A 14765-nucleotide genomic window follows, 5' to 3' on the forward strand; every position below is an offset into this window, starting at 1 on the left:
AGTTGTCTACCCTCCACCAGCGCAGACTACAGCTCATCTTCGCTCGTTCTTCGCAAAAACTGCTCGGGACTGGAACAATCTGCCAGTCGACTTCGTGCACCTCTTCAATCCATCTCAATTCAAGGCAGCCATCGAATCTATTTTCATATGAAATAGCAGCCCATCCCTCATGTAATACCCCATTCCTGGGGCATTTGAGGTATTGATAATAAATAAATAATAAATAAATAAATAAATAAATCTTTATTTAGTTGATGACAGGGTGCTCCTTAGTGCACGGCTTCACTAGACATACATTACCGCAAACAGGGGCAGTGGCTTGGGGTTATGCCCTGACGCTGCTTATCACGAGGTCATAGGTTTGGCCTCATGAAATTCTGACTAGTTTTCGAACCGACGTAAACTGCTATCCTTGGATCTCGCCCAGAAGCTCCGAGTTCCGCTCGGCGTACGACGACGCGAAGAAACTTTGCTGTGTCGCGCATGGCTCGGTGTTGCCTCCACAAACCACCACTCCTTTCCTGTCGGAATGGCTGATAAACCTGCCAGTAAGATTTGCCGCTATGGGGAAACCATTTCACATACTATTTGCGAGTGTCCCGAATACAGTGCCGAAAGACAATCTCTTCCCTTTGCACTGGAGAGTCTTCGCTGACAGCGATGTAGATTTACGGACAGTGGCCATAGGTGTAATCTGCGGTGAAGGCCTGCCAGGCACTCCCCCGTTTGCTGAGAGTGCCGGGCCTGAACAGCAGGCTATGACTCGACAGTGAGCATTTCGTCTAGTGGCTTCTTTTGCCCCCTTAATAAACCGTTTTATCTTCATCGTTACATTTCTTCAATCCCTTTTTCCCCAGTGCAAAAATGCAGGGCAGCAAACCGATTTCTTTTGGGGGTTACACCACCGCAGCCTTTCGTCTTTCTCTTTACCCATCTCCTCTCGGCGGAAACCTTCCAATGGGAAATAAATAGAAAACCTTGAGTACACTGGCCATGCGGTGTACGTTGACGAAGCTCAAGCTATCAAAATAAATTCAGTTATTCTCTACAGGGTCCCTCATTGCGGCTATTGCAGCTTTAGGTTGTCAGGATTAAAGAAGGCAGGGATCGAGTTAAATAGATCAAGAGCGGCGTTGGTACGAACACGTGGCCGGCGCTGCAGGTCTCACGTGCGGAGGCATGCTTGGTAAAATCCACGGGGTGGAACATAACTAACGCTATAGATACGCGCTGATAGAGCGAAACTATTCACACATTATAAATGAAGTCATCAAGGATTTAGAGATGTAATTTGGTTCCCGGTATTGTTCGTGCAACCTCTGTTTTTTTCTTGCGCTTATATCTCATAGGGCGTATTTTTTATCGCTAACATTTGCTGAACCTCCATGTTTATGAAAATGTGCGCTCTTTGAATATAAGGGAAAATAAATTTTACGCGATGCCTAACGTAGGCGGCGTTGCTATAACGACGGCGGTCTGCACTGCGCGAAGTACAACACATTAACGCTAGTCTGAAGGGCTCAATAGTTACGCTGGTTTACGCGAAAAGTGCAGGCAAACGAAACGCAGACAAGCAGGAGGGAAACAGAGAACTGAAAGAGCAAGCGCTCGTATGGGAACGATCAGTTTCCGCTTAATTCATGCGGTCAGCGCTGGTGGTGCCGGTAATTTAAACCCGGGCAAACGACAGGACGGTCATCGAACAAAGCTGAAGAAAGCAATAACACACATTTTACTCGTACAAAGCACAGGGCGCGCTTTCAACATCGATCGCGATTGGGACGAAAAATTGACTGCTGTCTTGCGCGAGCGTTAAAGAGTGAAAATAAAAATTAGAAGTACACAACCCAGTGTTAAGAAGTAGGGGGAAGGGGGAGAGTTTTCGTTAACTCGTTTGATCCAGTCGATACTGTGCGCAGCAGATGCCGGGGTCTTTGGCCCGAAAACGCATGTGCCTGCGTTCTTCTGAAGCCTAAGTTTGCAAATAAAAACAAAGTAGAATGCCTGGGTTTCTTAAAGCGGCGTTGTTTTGGAGTCACTTAAAACTCGAGGAAGCGGTAACTGCTCGCCGGGAGTCTGGCACGCCGTGATTAAATTAAACGAAGCTCTGTCGATGCTTGCCAGTGTTCGGCACCGGCTTCACTTGACTCCACACATACCCTCTCCCAATCGGTCCTTCTCGCCTCGCTTCCCCCAAAATTAACAAAGAATGTCCAACACGGCAGGAAAGGAATGAGGCTGGAATTCCCGTAATTAGAGACCGCTTTCACCACTGAGCGCGCTCGGCACGCTCCCAGATAGAGGGGGGGGGGGGGGGTGGGGTGGGGGGGGTGGGGGGGGCTCGCGGTTGCGCAGGGCAAGCGGGAAGAGATGAACATTCTTGGTGAGATCGAACCGAGCCTGGTTTCGATTAAAGGAGGACCTATATCGGCCTCGCAAAACACGCTTCCGATGCTGCGTTCCATCTAACGCTGAAGTGTAAAGCTCCTGCCAACTGATTAGTCTGTGTTTGCTTCAACGAATTTAATGAGTTATTGCCAGGGAAGCGGCCGCGTTAAAATGTTTTCAACCGGAACGCATGCTTAGAGTTGCACTAGTAACGAAACCAAAAGGAATCCTTGAAAATTATAGTATTGAACGAAATGGATACCTTGCTATTAATTAAAAAAAGATTAGCCAATTGCGTTTAGTGAATGTAACGGTGAGGCTTCTCTGTAACCTTATGGAGCAGCAGATTCAGGTGCATACACTCACTCAGCTAAGGGGAGTTTAAAAAATTCAATACTGCGAAGTGTTTAGTTGCAAAAGGCAGGTCTGGTGATCTTTTGAGTACATGCAGCAACGAGGCAAACCCCTCTCGACACTCTTAAAAGCGAAGAAAGGTTTTGTTTCGTTCATATTCGAATGGTTTATTTAAATATGGTTAATTTACATACAGCTGTCAGCAAAATCTTGCGCAATTTTGCTACACGCGTTTTTCGTGCTCCCAAGTGCATGGAATGCGCGAGAAAACAAAACACCGAATGCCTTTCCCTGTGCTGCGGAGGAGCGTCCAGAGTGTCACTTTAAGTATTCATCTTGTAGATGCAGAAGTGTACAGGAGTGCAATACTTTTTCCAATACATATTACAAGTGAACCTTTCCAATTTCAAAAGTCTCCATCCAGTGCTGCGATCGTTGTTTCTACCGAGTGATTTGAAGAACGTTTACATTCAAGCTGTTCTAGGTTCTCCGACAAAGGACGGGACGAGAAGCCGCTGTACCGCTGTACATTCGGAGTCGACGCGAAAGGGAGCACTTTAGGCCTTACGTGGATTGGCCTACCTGCGAGTAGTTTGTGCTTGCCAACATGTGGAAGGAAAAAAGTGCGCACCGCTGGGATTCTGACACTTTTACAAGACAGAGAGCGGACATTACAGTGACCGCAAAACACTGTAGGCATAATGGGCACTGTAGTCTACTTATATATAGTAGTCCTGAGTCCGGTACTCATGCATGCTCGCTTGTGTTTATTTAGTGGCTGCCTTAGATTATATACTCTCAGCATGCTCGAGCCAGCATGCGACTATTTTCTATTCACCCTGAAACGACGCACTAAATTGGTAGAGCTCGTACGTGGGTACGCGTGACCCTTTTTACAGAATGATTGTGTCTGCACAGTTCTTATGGCCTGTCGTTGGGCGAAGACATCCTGACACGAATGAAAGAGGTGGCTATCCTCGATTATTTACAGTGTTCACAAAACACTCTTCCCTTCTACAGACGTCCCAACGAGCTGATGGACTGCAACGTGAACAGCAGTGAAACCACTTGCACAGCAGCATTACCACATTCGCATTGTTACAATGTATTAGCCTTTCGCACTTTTCGAAATATATGCTATGAAGCGTGAAATAAGCTTTAACCCACAAAACACCATCATGACCTTATGTTAACTAAGTCGACTGAAAAAGCGTCGTTCAGCTTCAAGACTTGCTTTGTTGCTTGGGCGTAATATCTTTAAATACGGAGGTAACACGCGCTGAAAGATTATTTTTAAAAAACAAATAATATGCGTTTCTTAGCTATCCATCTTTTCTTACCGAAAGGGCGGCATATAGATTGTCACAAACGTTGTGAAAACAACAGAAAATTTTGCCGGCGAAGTTTTGTTTTACGAGAAAGTAAAAGTTGCGAAAATGACCCAAAGGAGAATGAGCGAAAAACAAGTGAGGCACGACACTCCCAAACCAGAAGAGATTTACGGATGGCAAAGGTTATCCGGAATGTCTAGACCATCGACGATTCGAGATGAGAAATGGTCTCGCGTGGAAATATCAAAGCTCTCTGTGTCGAAGAAAAGAATCCAATTTCGACGTGGGAAAGAAGCTCTTCTTATTGCTGCTTCCGAACGCGGCGAGTTACTGTTTTCTCGGCGCACATCATTTTCGTTTCTTTCGCGAGCGCACAAAAGGTAATCTTCTTCGAACTGATGTTGTTTAATCTTCTTGCGGAAGGGATTACCGGAACGCCCAGAGATGAGCTACCTTGAAACTGCTGAACGGTTGCGAGAAATGCCAGGTATGGATGGAAGAGACAAGTGAAAAATGAGGCCCGTGAAGCGTATGTTGCAAACGCTGGGAAATAATGTTTCTGATTTCTTCTGTTTTTTCTTTTCAAGTTCAAATATTGCTAATTCAGGAACAGTTATTACATTCCAGAAATCTGAAAGAAGGCATTCTCTTAACGTTCAGTTATTTCCTGATGTTCACCTAAAGGCGAAAAGTTTGCGGGAATAAGATGTTTTTAGGGACTTAATTTCATGCGAGAACTTTCCAATTTCTCGAGAAGAGAACGTGAATGAAAAAAATTAGCGGATATAAACACTCTCCTTTAGAAGGCAACTTTTCGCTGACGCGGAACCTTCGATTTCATTTCAATTGCAAGCCAGAAGAAATGTTTCTTTCTGCTACCGCTCGAGAAGTTTCAATAGAGAGAAAGAGGAGAATGTTCTTTGTCTTTCATTTTCAAAACCTGGTAAAGAACATACCTTCTGGACATGAACAGACCTTCTGGACGTGAAAAGATAATTTTCGCAACAGTAGTGTCGTGAAGAAAACGGAATCGACGTTAGGTGAACAATTATATATTTAAGAATTTCAAGTGGAAAACAGTTACACGCAGAAATAAAGGAGTGCATAAATGATTTACCTTAGCCGCATAGTTTTGCAAAAATTTCACGCATAAAGCAGCTGTAACATTGCAGGATAAACTTCCGAAGGATGATTTCGCTAGCCCCGTGAGATGTATTAAACATTTTCAGTTGCTGACATTCAGAAAAGCAAGGGAATTGCAAAATATTTCACATCTCTTGTAAATTGTTTGAAAAATGAATGTAATTGAATTTTTGTCTGTTTGCAGTTCCTATGAATACTGAGCACTATGTGGCACATGAAGTACGTTTAGTATTTATTTATTTATTTAAAATACCCTCAGGGTACAGATGTACGTTACAGAGGGGAGAGGCGCATACAGGATATATATAATATATATATATATATATATATATATATATATATATATATATATATATATATATATATATATATATATATATATACATATAAAACAGAAGGTTAACACAATAAGCGTACAAATCTCTGAAAAGCAAAGCACATAACAAAGAACAGCGAGGTACATGGGCAATTTAGGAAGATGGCCTAGGTGTAAAAAATAGCATATAAAAATATAATAAGCAAAACAGTATACAATTAAGATGAGCAAGTAACCACACAATAAGTTTTAATACTAGGCAAGAAAGAAAGTTTGTATCACGGATTTAAGTTTTTCTTCTTCAGTTATACTTGTTAGGGATTGTTAATGAATATAAAGCAGATTAGCGTCTGGTGAGCTATACCATTATTTATTTCCGCGTCTGTACGCATGCGATGTCTCGCAAGTTGTTTTTATTTAGTTTCGAAAGTATTTTAAGATTATATTCTTGGGCACCCTGGCCGCACGCATACGACTAAGATACTGTGCATTGAATTCGGCACAGAAGATACGTGTAGCAATACACCACCGCCACACAAATTCCTAACTAGATTTTGTACGGAAACCACAACTAGCATAGTTTAATCAACAGCAGCTTGAAAGCGACAGTGAAGTTTCCCTGTTGAATAGTTTTGGTTACGACCACAGCACATCTTGCGAAGTGAACTTGCCGTTATCTTCAGTGTGCACAGTCACTACTCTTTCATTCACTCATCCACACAGCTCTCAATTCTTGCAATTATCCGTTTGCTAATTGACTTGCTCAATATTTTCTCCACTCATTAACCCTCTGAGTCGCTCGCTCTCTGCCCCTATTGCTTACTCATTCACTCTCACAACACCAAAGTCACTGATCCGTCGCTCATCACAAAATAGCCATTTATTTCAAAGCCGATACGCGGCAATCGTATGAAGATGACGAATTTTCTTAGGATGGTCCCCCCCCCCCCCCCCCCCCCCCCAACTTGACCAAACTTTGTGCCAAAACTACAGACCCGCCCATTACACTTTATCTCATCCCGACAATTCCTGAGCCACCTTCATCACATAATGCTTCTATGCGAATATTTGAAACCACCGCCCCAATGGGGCCTCACGTACCAAGAGGGTTGGCAGATCGCGGTCTCCAGCTCGGGCCCAGCAGCGCAAAAGATGCTGGTTGACTGGGCTGAAGCGGTCGCTGCCAGGCACGGCCTGGCATGTTCTCACATCACATCAGCAGGCGCACATATTGAGCACGCGAGACTCACACATCTCGTTCGCTGCCATTATTGTTCCCCTGACGGTTGCCGAGACAACTATGGCGATCTAACTTGTTTCGCAAGCCATCCCGCTGACAGCCGCCTGGTAACAACCACTCGTGCTTCGAATGCTTTAAACGTATAGCATCAAACCAGCAAGTGCGGGACGAGAAAACGAAGAAAAAGAGGCCCATACCGTGACTCGTTTTTGAACCGCGGCGCAACACGATGCTCCACGCGAAAGCCATGGGTTGCAACAGAGGGCCAACAAAACGAAATGCTATGCTCCCTTATTTTTCTGTTCTTCTTTTTCGCTGAGCTCCTTCCCACATCCGTTTCTTTCTCGTCGCGATCCAAGTACAATCGCCCAAAACCGTGCAGTATTGGAAGAGCTGCATTGGTAACGTACGCTGGCGTCAGCTACTGACCGCCCGCGTTCACTATTTTCGTGAAACGTACAGTATCCATGATTGCCCAGATCACCACAATTACCCGATCGTTAAAGACATAGGCATGTTGAAAGTCAAAGACTCTACCTATCGCGGGCTATTGTTACGTGCTCACAGAGTACAGTGAATGAGACACGCGATTCACTGACTCCAACTGCGGTTTCTACAACACTGCACGATCGTGGCGAGGCGCGACTGTGCAGGGGGCGCTGGGGTGCGCGCATACGCCAGTGAGCAAACGTCGTCGCTGGAAAACCGCCGAGGCGCCTCTGATGAACGAGCTTCTCTTTTCGACGTTATGCTGCCGGGCGAGACCCTTTTGAACATCGTTGAAGCGGAAATTTTCCGCAGAAACGCGCCTGATAAACAGCTCACTTAAGGGTGCTCGGATCGGCATGTGCCTTCTTTCTTTGCGGTCTTGTGTAGTTCTGTTATTATCTTGCTCTTTTTGCGCGTTTGATGACCCATATAGTTATGGAGAATGCGCTTTGTGATCCGTTGCGGCGAAGAAATGGCTGAAAAAAATAAAGTACAAATTGTGGCGAGAAACACGATATATGCTCCATCAAAATCTAGGTCGTGCTCAAGTGCCAAGCTCCTTCCGCAATGCTCTGAGCTTTTTTACGGTTGTTGTTGAAAAGTTTGCTGCATGGGCGAAAAGTCCCATTAATCACGACTGACGCCATAGTTTGACTTTTGTGCAGCTGAATGCCGATGGCTGCGGCAACAAGGGGAAAATTTGGTGCTTTTTTTCAGTGAAGGAATGTGATGCTTGAAAGTTTCCTGTTCTAGGTAAAGGTTTCGGTGAAGATCTATTTAATTGATGTTGAGCTATAAGGAACAGTTGGTACAGCCTATGGAGTGATTCTATAAAGAGGCATTCGGCAAGTGTTTTGTAGAATCCCTCAGGCTATAGTGGATCATGATTATTGAACGATCACTATTGTCATGGATCTGATCACAGTTCTGGAGTATTGAAGAGCTGTGCCGCTTTCCCAGGCCCATCACATTTAAAAATAATAATTTGCATTGATTAGGGTCTCGAACTCAGAATAGACAGAACACTGGGCCCGACGCTTTAACTATGACGTTGAGTGTTTAGAATAGCTTAAACAAGAGCGTTTGGATTAAAACGACCGTTTTCTGTGTGACGTTCGCGCACATTCATGAATTAGACCGAAGTTCCACTAGGCGTTTCTTGTAGCCGCTTTGGGACGCTAAGCCCCACATTTTGTAAGAGTATATTTTAAAACGAAAATTTCTTAGCGCTTAAAATGTTTTACTTCATCGCTGTTGATTTTTATTTGGCTGATATAGTCGTATACTGCCGCGATTATTGGAAGCAAATAGTGTGAACGTTTCCGCTTTCATGCAATACATCAGTGATTGAATCACATACTGTCCTCCTCGTTGCTGATCGATGTTTTGAGAGTTTTGCTGGCTTGACAGCCAGCTTTTATGCCAGTTCACTGTAAGAACAATCGACTGTGGCGCCTCAGAGATACACATATGCTTTCAAGTGACTTCAAAGAAGTTATTTTGGAGGTTTCCTATTTCAACAAAGCATAATTCCGTTTTAATACATTTTTAAAGAATCGCCCTTGCTGTCATGCTATTCACTTGAAAGTTATTTTTCGCGTCTGGAAGGAAATTACAAGGAGTTGTTTTTTCTGCTTAGTACCCACATTCACCTTTCAGGTCATTAAAATGCATAATGGAAAAGACATTCTTCTTAGGATTTTCATCAGGAGTCGCAAACAATATTGCCTAAAGGCCGGTTCACATGCAAGCGATTGAGTAAACTCTGCGGCGAGCGACAGCGACAGAGTGAAACATTTCCAACGTGTTAGGAACTTCGTCGCTCTGGCCGCCGCGACAACTGAAGAAGACAAGTTTTTGCGTCGCCGCGGCAGAAATGGTTTATGCTTTGTATGTGAAACAGGCTTAATAAGGCCACAAGTAGTAGAGAAAATGTCGTTAACGAAAGCTGTCAGGTAGAATCCTATGAAAGACAAAAGTTGAAGGCTAAAATAGCAGGATATGACAATCAATCTAATTTTGTTAAACCGAAAGGAAAAAGATAGCTTGGCCACCGACGTCTATACTAATAGCCCACCTAAAAATTTAATCGAATATGGATACAATATTGATTGTTCCGATTCCAATAGAAACCGAATATGTTCCATTTTTATTCAATACAAATGGTAATATTCCATACTAGTACAATTTTGTGTACAAAGTGAATAATCTTCTAAAACAGCGAAGTGCCAGCGGCGACACTGTACCATGGTCCTGATGTGGAACTGCAAGTCGTTGAGAGGCAGACGGGGAGCCTTTAAAGCTTTAGCATCATACCCTTTGAATGCAGAACTTTTGTCCCCAAATTTCGACCCCAGATTTGATGATAACTTGGGACACGCTCCTTTTGGTCGCAGGGATTTGATAATAATTACACTTATTAGGCGAGGATAAAGGTACACCAACTGAAAAAAAAAATATTTTCGATAGGACGGACCGCCATCTCATTCGTATTCACCTCGGCAGATATTTCAAACACGCACCCTAGAGGAACGGTAGGATGTTCGTAATAAATTACAACCTTGTATGAATGGCGCTATAATTTTAGAGCGAACGTTGCTGGAAGCGAGGGGGCAGCATTTCCTTGTATTTAAGGACATTCATGCGGGATGGAGATCAGTGATGGTGCTTCAACAACATTGCCTCTTCGTCCAGTCAGTAGCCATGATCTTCAGACTCGTGATGCAACATCAATCATGGAAGTAAGAAGAGTTAAAGAACCCTAGACGACCTCAAGAAATGGCATTTACCTTGTCTTTTCGCTTGTTACGAACCAGAATATAAATATAATCCTTTTCACTCTATGCCATATACTTTTCCAGGAGCCAGCACTCTGAAACATGCACAAACAGGATGCTTATCCTCATTCTCTTCTCCGTCGTTCCTTCTCTCTCAGCGTGAGTAAGACAGTGCCTTTTTTTTCCCACTTAACCTCCTTACTTTTCGCACCCTTACAGAAAGCTTACGCAGATCAGGCCTCTCACTTACCCGTAGAGGAGAGCTGCTCCCGCGATGCCTCCGCCGCACTGCGCTGTCACGTAGAGCACCGCGCGCAGAGGACTCACTTTGCGCGTGGCGAGCGCGGCCAGCGTCACGGCCGGGTTCATGTGGGCGCCCGAGACGCGCGCGTAGCACTGGGCCACGGCGGCCGCTGCGGCACCCGTGGCCAGCGCGATGGCCAGCACCGACGGCTCGGCGTATCCGGGCCACGACACGTGCGCGCCGCACACGAGGAACACGTAGAAGAAGGTGGCCAGGCACTCGCCCACCACGGCGCGCCACAGGTCCAGAGTTCGAATCTCAGCACGCAGCGGACATCGTCCCGCACTGCCGCCGCGCTGGCGCCTGTGGGAGCGCGCGGTCGTCGTCGACGGTGAGGGCGAGTCTAGCCGATCGAGCATCTGCAGGAGCAGAGACTCGAGGCTGGCCGCGGTCAGCATGGCTTGAAGGCCCTTCTTCTGCTGCTCCGTTTTAACCTTCCTCCGGATTCTGTGCTGGCTGGTTGGCTCCTGCTGCGAAGAGAGAAAGCGGGGATACCGAGTTGGATCTAGGCCTTGGAGATATTTAAAAATGTGTAACGGCCATTCCGTCATCATCATCATCATCATCATCAGCCTGATTATACCCACTGCAGGGCGAAGGCCTCTCCCATATTTCTCCACTTAACCCGGTTCTGTGCAAGCTGCATACACTTGACCCCTGCGAACTTCTTAATCTCATCCGCCCACCTAACTTTCTGCCGCCCCCTGCTACGCTTTCCTTCTCTTGGAATGCAGTTTGTTACCCTCAGCGACCATCGGTTATCCTTTCTTCGCACTACATGTCCTGCCCATGTCCATTTCTTCTTCTTAATTTTTACTAGAATGTCGGTAACTTGAGTTATTTCTCTGACCCACTCTGCACACTTTCTATCTCTTAATGTATTCCGTAGCGACAGTTAAAGGATGTAGGTTTAGTGACGAGAACTTGATTAAAATACTACGGTAAGCCACAGACATGAGAGGAAACGCAGAAAAAAAAAAAAGGTTAAACTTCGCAACGGCGAAGTTGAGCAGTAGGCGGGAGTGGCTGCTTTGTGCTGAGGCTTCCTCCACACGATATTGCTCAAGCGCGTCCCGTTTAGCACGAGCTTCGAGCGAGGCTGCGCTTCTCAAAGTTGCAAGTCGGTCCTCTATGTGCTGTCGCCTATGTCGCTGCATTTCCTTTCTTTTTATTGCAGCCCCCTACATTCTGTTATCGTGGCTTCCTGTATGAGTTACTTTGTGACCCCGAACGGACTTCATCCACGCGAAGACATGACTATGCTCTGTGTAATGGCTTGCGTCGTAAAATTCATCATCCTGCAAATAATCATAACTATCTACGTACTGTAAGCACCATCAGTGCCGAAATCAAAATGCTTTTCTTTCTTTACAGCGTATTAGAGCACTTCCGACTTCAACTCTAAATCAGTGTAAAGCAAGGACCCCTGTTTTCACATCTCGAGACGTTTTGGTATTGATTCCTACTGTGGGGGCTTCAAAAAAGAAATCTCGTCTTTCTGACTACTTCTGGCAAAAACGGTCCACACTGTTTGCATTGCAATGATATATCATATGTGTACTGCATGGCAGTGCACGGCTAATAGATTAAAAATGAAAAAAAGAAAGAGACTTTCAGGGAAGTTTAGATAAAAAGGAGACGTTAAACACAGAACAATGCTATCTCAGGCTTGTTCTACAGACAGCATATAACGGCACTGTGAGCTGTAGGGAGTGCCGAGATTGCAGATAAGAATCTACAACGCCCGAGCTGTGTCGCATTTTTCCATTATCGAGACATAATCAGGTCGGGTGAGATGAGCAGCAAAATACCCGAGCCGGGATGTGCGCAAATGCGCGATAGTGCTCAACTAGAGCGTTCAGGGCCCTCCGAAACGAGACAGAAATATTTCACTCAAAGTTCAAGAGAAAGCGGTTTAGCTTATCAAAAGCAAACACAAGATAAATTCCTTTCGAAACAGCGCAGAAGTTTGAACGACGAGTTTTATTTGTAGCAGATTACGATAGTGTCAAAATGCCGCACCTCATTTACGGCTCAACTTTGAGGCCTTGAAGTGATCAGAGTAAAAAAGGGGGAAAGAAAAAGAATATTTCTTAGGGTGCAGCAGCCAATACACACCGACCAACAAATGCGCCACGTATTTTATGTGCATGTTTTAAAACGTAGTTTAAAGTCTTGCTATAGCGCGTTTGGAAAATTGTCTTTTAAGGAGGATGAAAAAAAATTATGAAGAAGCTTGACATGTTGGAGTGCACGGCGTCTCCGGACGTATTTTTTACTCTGGTAAGAGAGAGAGAGAGAAAATAGAACAGAAAGGCAGGGAGGTTAATAAGGCGATTCCGAGTTGACTACCCTACAAGTGGGGAAGGGCACGTCGGTGAAAAAGTAACTAGTATACAGGAGAAAGAAAACCGGTTTGGTATTCCATCACAGCCCAGTTTTATGCTCGCCTACTTGATTTGCATTTCGTCACCAACTCAATGCATCCCTGTGTAAGGAAACAAATCGTTCCGTACTCTGGATGTAGAAGTCCTTATTTAATTTTTGTAAAACGAATTACGGACAAAAAACAGTACTTTGTTTAGGGAGCCATCATTGGGCCATGACACCCAACTTCTACTTCGTGCGCGTTTTTCACAGACACTTATCGTCTTCTATTTTCAATAACGGCGGTTGCAGTAACAACGACAATTACCAGTGGCTACCTTATCTAAAAGATTTGCGGCGCACGTGCTCTGACGTACCTGCGGCTCGCTACATCCTCGGCGCGAAGAGCCTCCTGTTGCGAACTTTCACGCTGATCGCATCGGAGAAGTCCGCCTGCGCGGCGGCCGCACGGCCGCCGAAGTCAGCTTCTCCGGGCGTTGGCGGCGGCGTTGCGGGGTTCACGCCTTCGACCGGGCGCCGGAGCGCGCGTGGCTGGCTTCGAGGCGGTCGACATTCGGCGCTGAGGCGAGGGGAACACGGGCCGGGCACCGTCGGTGCCGGAGTCGTCGAGTACGCCGGGCGCCGGTAGCGTTTCTGCGCTCTCGCCGATAGCACGGAGGGAAAGAGGGGTATTGGGAGCGGCGGGAGAGGGGGTGAAAAAGTGGTCACGTGTTCTGACGTCACATGGAGTATTGTGGAAAGGGGCTGTAGGGAGTTCCCTCTGGCCCGCTCCCTCTTGAACGCCATCTCCTTTTTCTGCCTTATGCTGCCTTTTCCGAGATGAGAAGTGCTTCTCTCAAAATATCTATGGCGGTTTAGGCGTTCCACGAGTCTGAGAGAAGTTCTGATCATTGATATCAGATTATATTGCTGGATATTTAAACTAAGTAACTGCTGAAATTACTATAGTTTCAAACTTGTGGCGTACGTTAACCGGGCTTCATTTTGTTTGAGGATCCGATTAGTCTTTTTGTGGTGCTCCATCATGACACTAAGCCATTGTGTATGGTTTTGCTCGAAAGCGACTTTCGTACGTCCTACGTTCCTAGTAGGTCGCAGTAGTGACTTCAAGCTTAGCATGACAATAGGCGCAAAGCATAGAAGGGGCAGCACACATTGTTCTTGTTCATGCGGACGCCGACAAAACGGTGCAGTACTTATAATCAATGAATCGAATATGCAGTTACTATATTTTCGGCGTTTTTCTGCGTCGTTTGGTTTTTCCCAAATGTTATAACTACAAACGGAGAATGTTGAATAAAGATCCCCAGGTGGTAGAAATTACTCCGTAGCCCTCCACTACGGCTCCTCTTTCTATCTTTCCAGTTTAACTCCCACATTCCTCCCTTCCCCTACGGCACGGGTCAGGTGTCCACAGGCACAAGTGTGACAGATACTGCGCCTTTCCCTTCCTGTGAACCAATTAAAAAAAACAAAAACAAACAAACGGAGAATGTTTTCATGACTGTACAAGGTCAAGCTTTCAGCTTATTGGTTGAAGAAACAGGAAAAATGGAAAGATTTACTGAATAGGGCAATATTTTTCACCTACACCAGTGTAGAAAATCTCCTATAACTCCAATGGTCTTTAGCTACACTAGTGTAGCTGGTGTAGGATAATAAAAAAATGGCCCCAATAAATGGCCGAAGAAACAGGAAGGATGGAGAGATAGACTGAATCAATGGCCGAAGAAACAGAAAAGATAGAGGGATTTACTGAATAAATGAACGTTTAAACACGATGCTTTGTGGACTGCTAAGGCATAAAAAGGCGCTTAAATATTTATAAACCGTATACGATGGCAGTCTGCGCTGAAAACGTAGAAGGGCCATGTCTTGTCAAGTCTAATATACGTCTATGCTTTGGCGTAATGCAGACATCGAAGCAAGTCGTTGGTTAAAATATTTCGACAAGATTGCATGCTTATAAAGACGTAGAAAAAGAAACAAAATGATTGGACATATGATAGCCATCAATTGTTTTTAGGGGTCAAAA

At 45.1% G+C, this 14765-nt stretch overlaps 1 protein-coding gene across 2 annotated transcripts in view; it reads right to left on the reverse strand.

Annotated features, from left to right (window-relative positions):
* LOC146208676 (lens fiber major intrinsic protein-like) overlaps positions 1 to 13371 on the reverse strand; it is a 51723-nt gene extending 38352 nt beyond the window's left edge. Inside the window, exons 1-2 of one of the 2 annotated variants that reach the window (XM_084595910.1) lie at positions 13087 to 13371; positions 10289 to 10809 (exon numbers count right to left, since the gene is read on the reverse strand). In XM_084595910.1, the coding sequence (XP_084452036.1) occupies positions 10289 to 10740 (452 nt within the window). In that variant the 5' untranslated portion in view covers positions 10741 to 10809; positions 13087 to 13371. Of the gene's footprint in view, positions 1 to 10288; positions 10813 to 13086 lie in introns of both variants that reach the window. The other variant, XM_084595909.1, reaches the window with a different exon arrangement.
* Between the last annotated feature and the right edge of the window lie 1394 nt (positions 13372 to 14765).

Source organism: Amblyomma maculatum, chromosome 1 (assembly GCF_055883805.1).
Source record: "Amblyomma maculatum isolate TAMU_Amacu chromosome 1, ASM5588380v1, whole genome shotgun sequence".
In the NCBI taxonomy this organism is placed as follows: Eukaryota; Metazoa; Arthropoda; class Arachnida; order Ixodida; family Ixodidae; genus Amblyomma; species Amblyomma maculatum.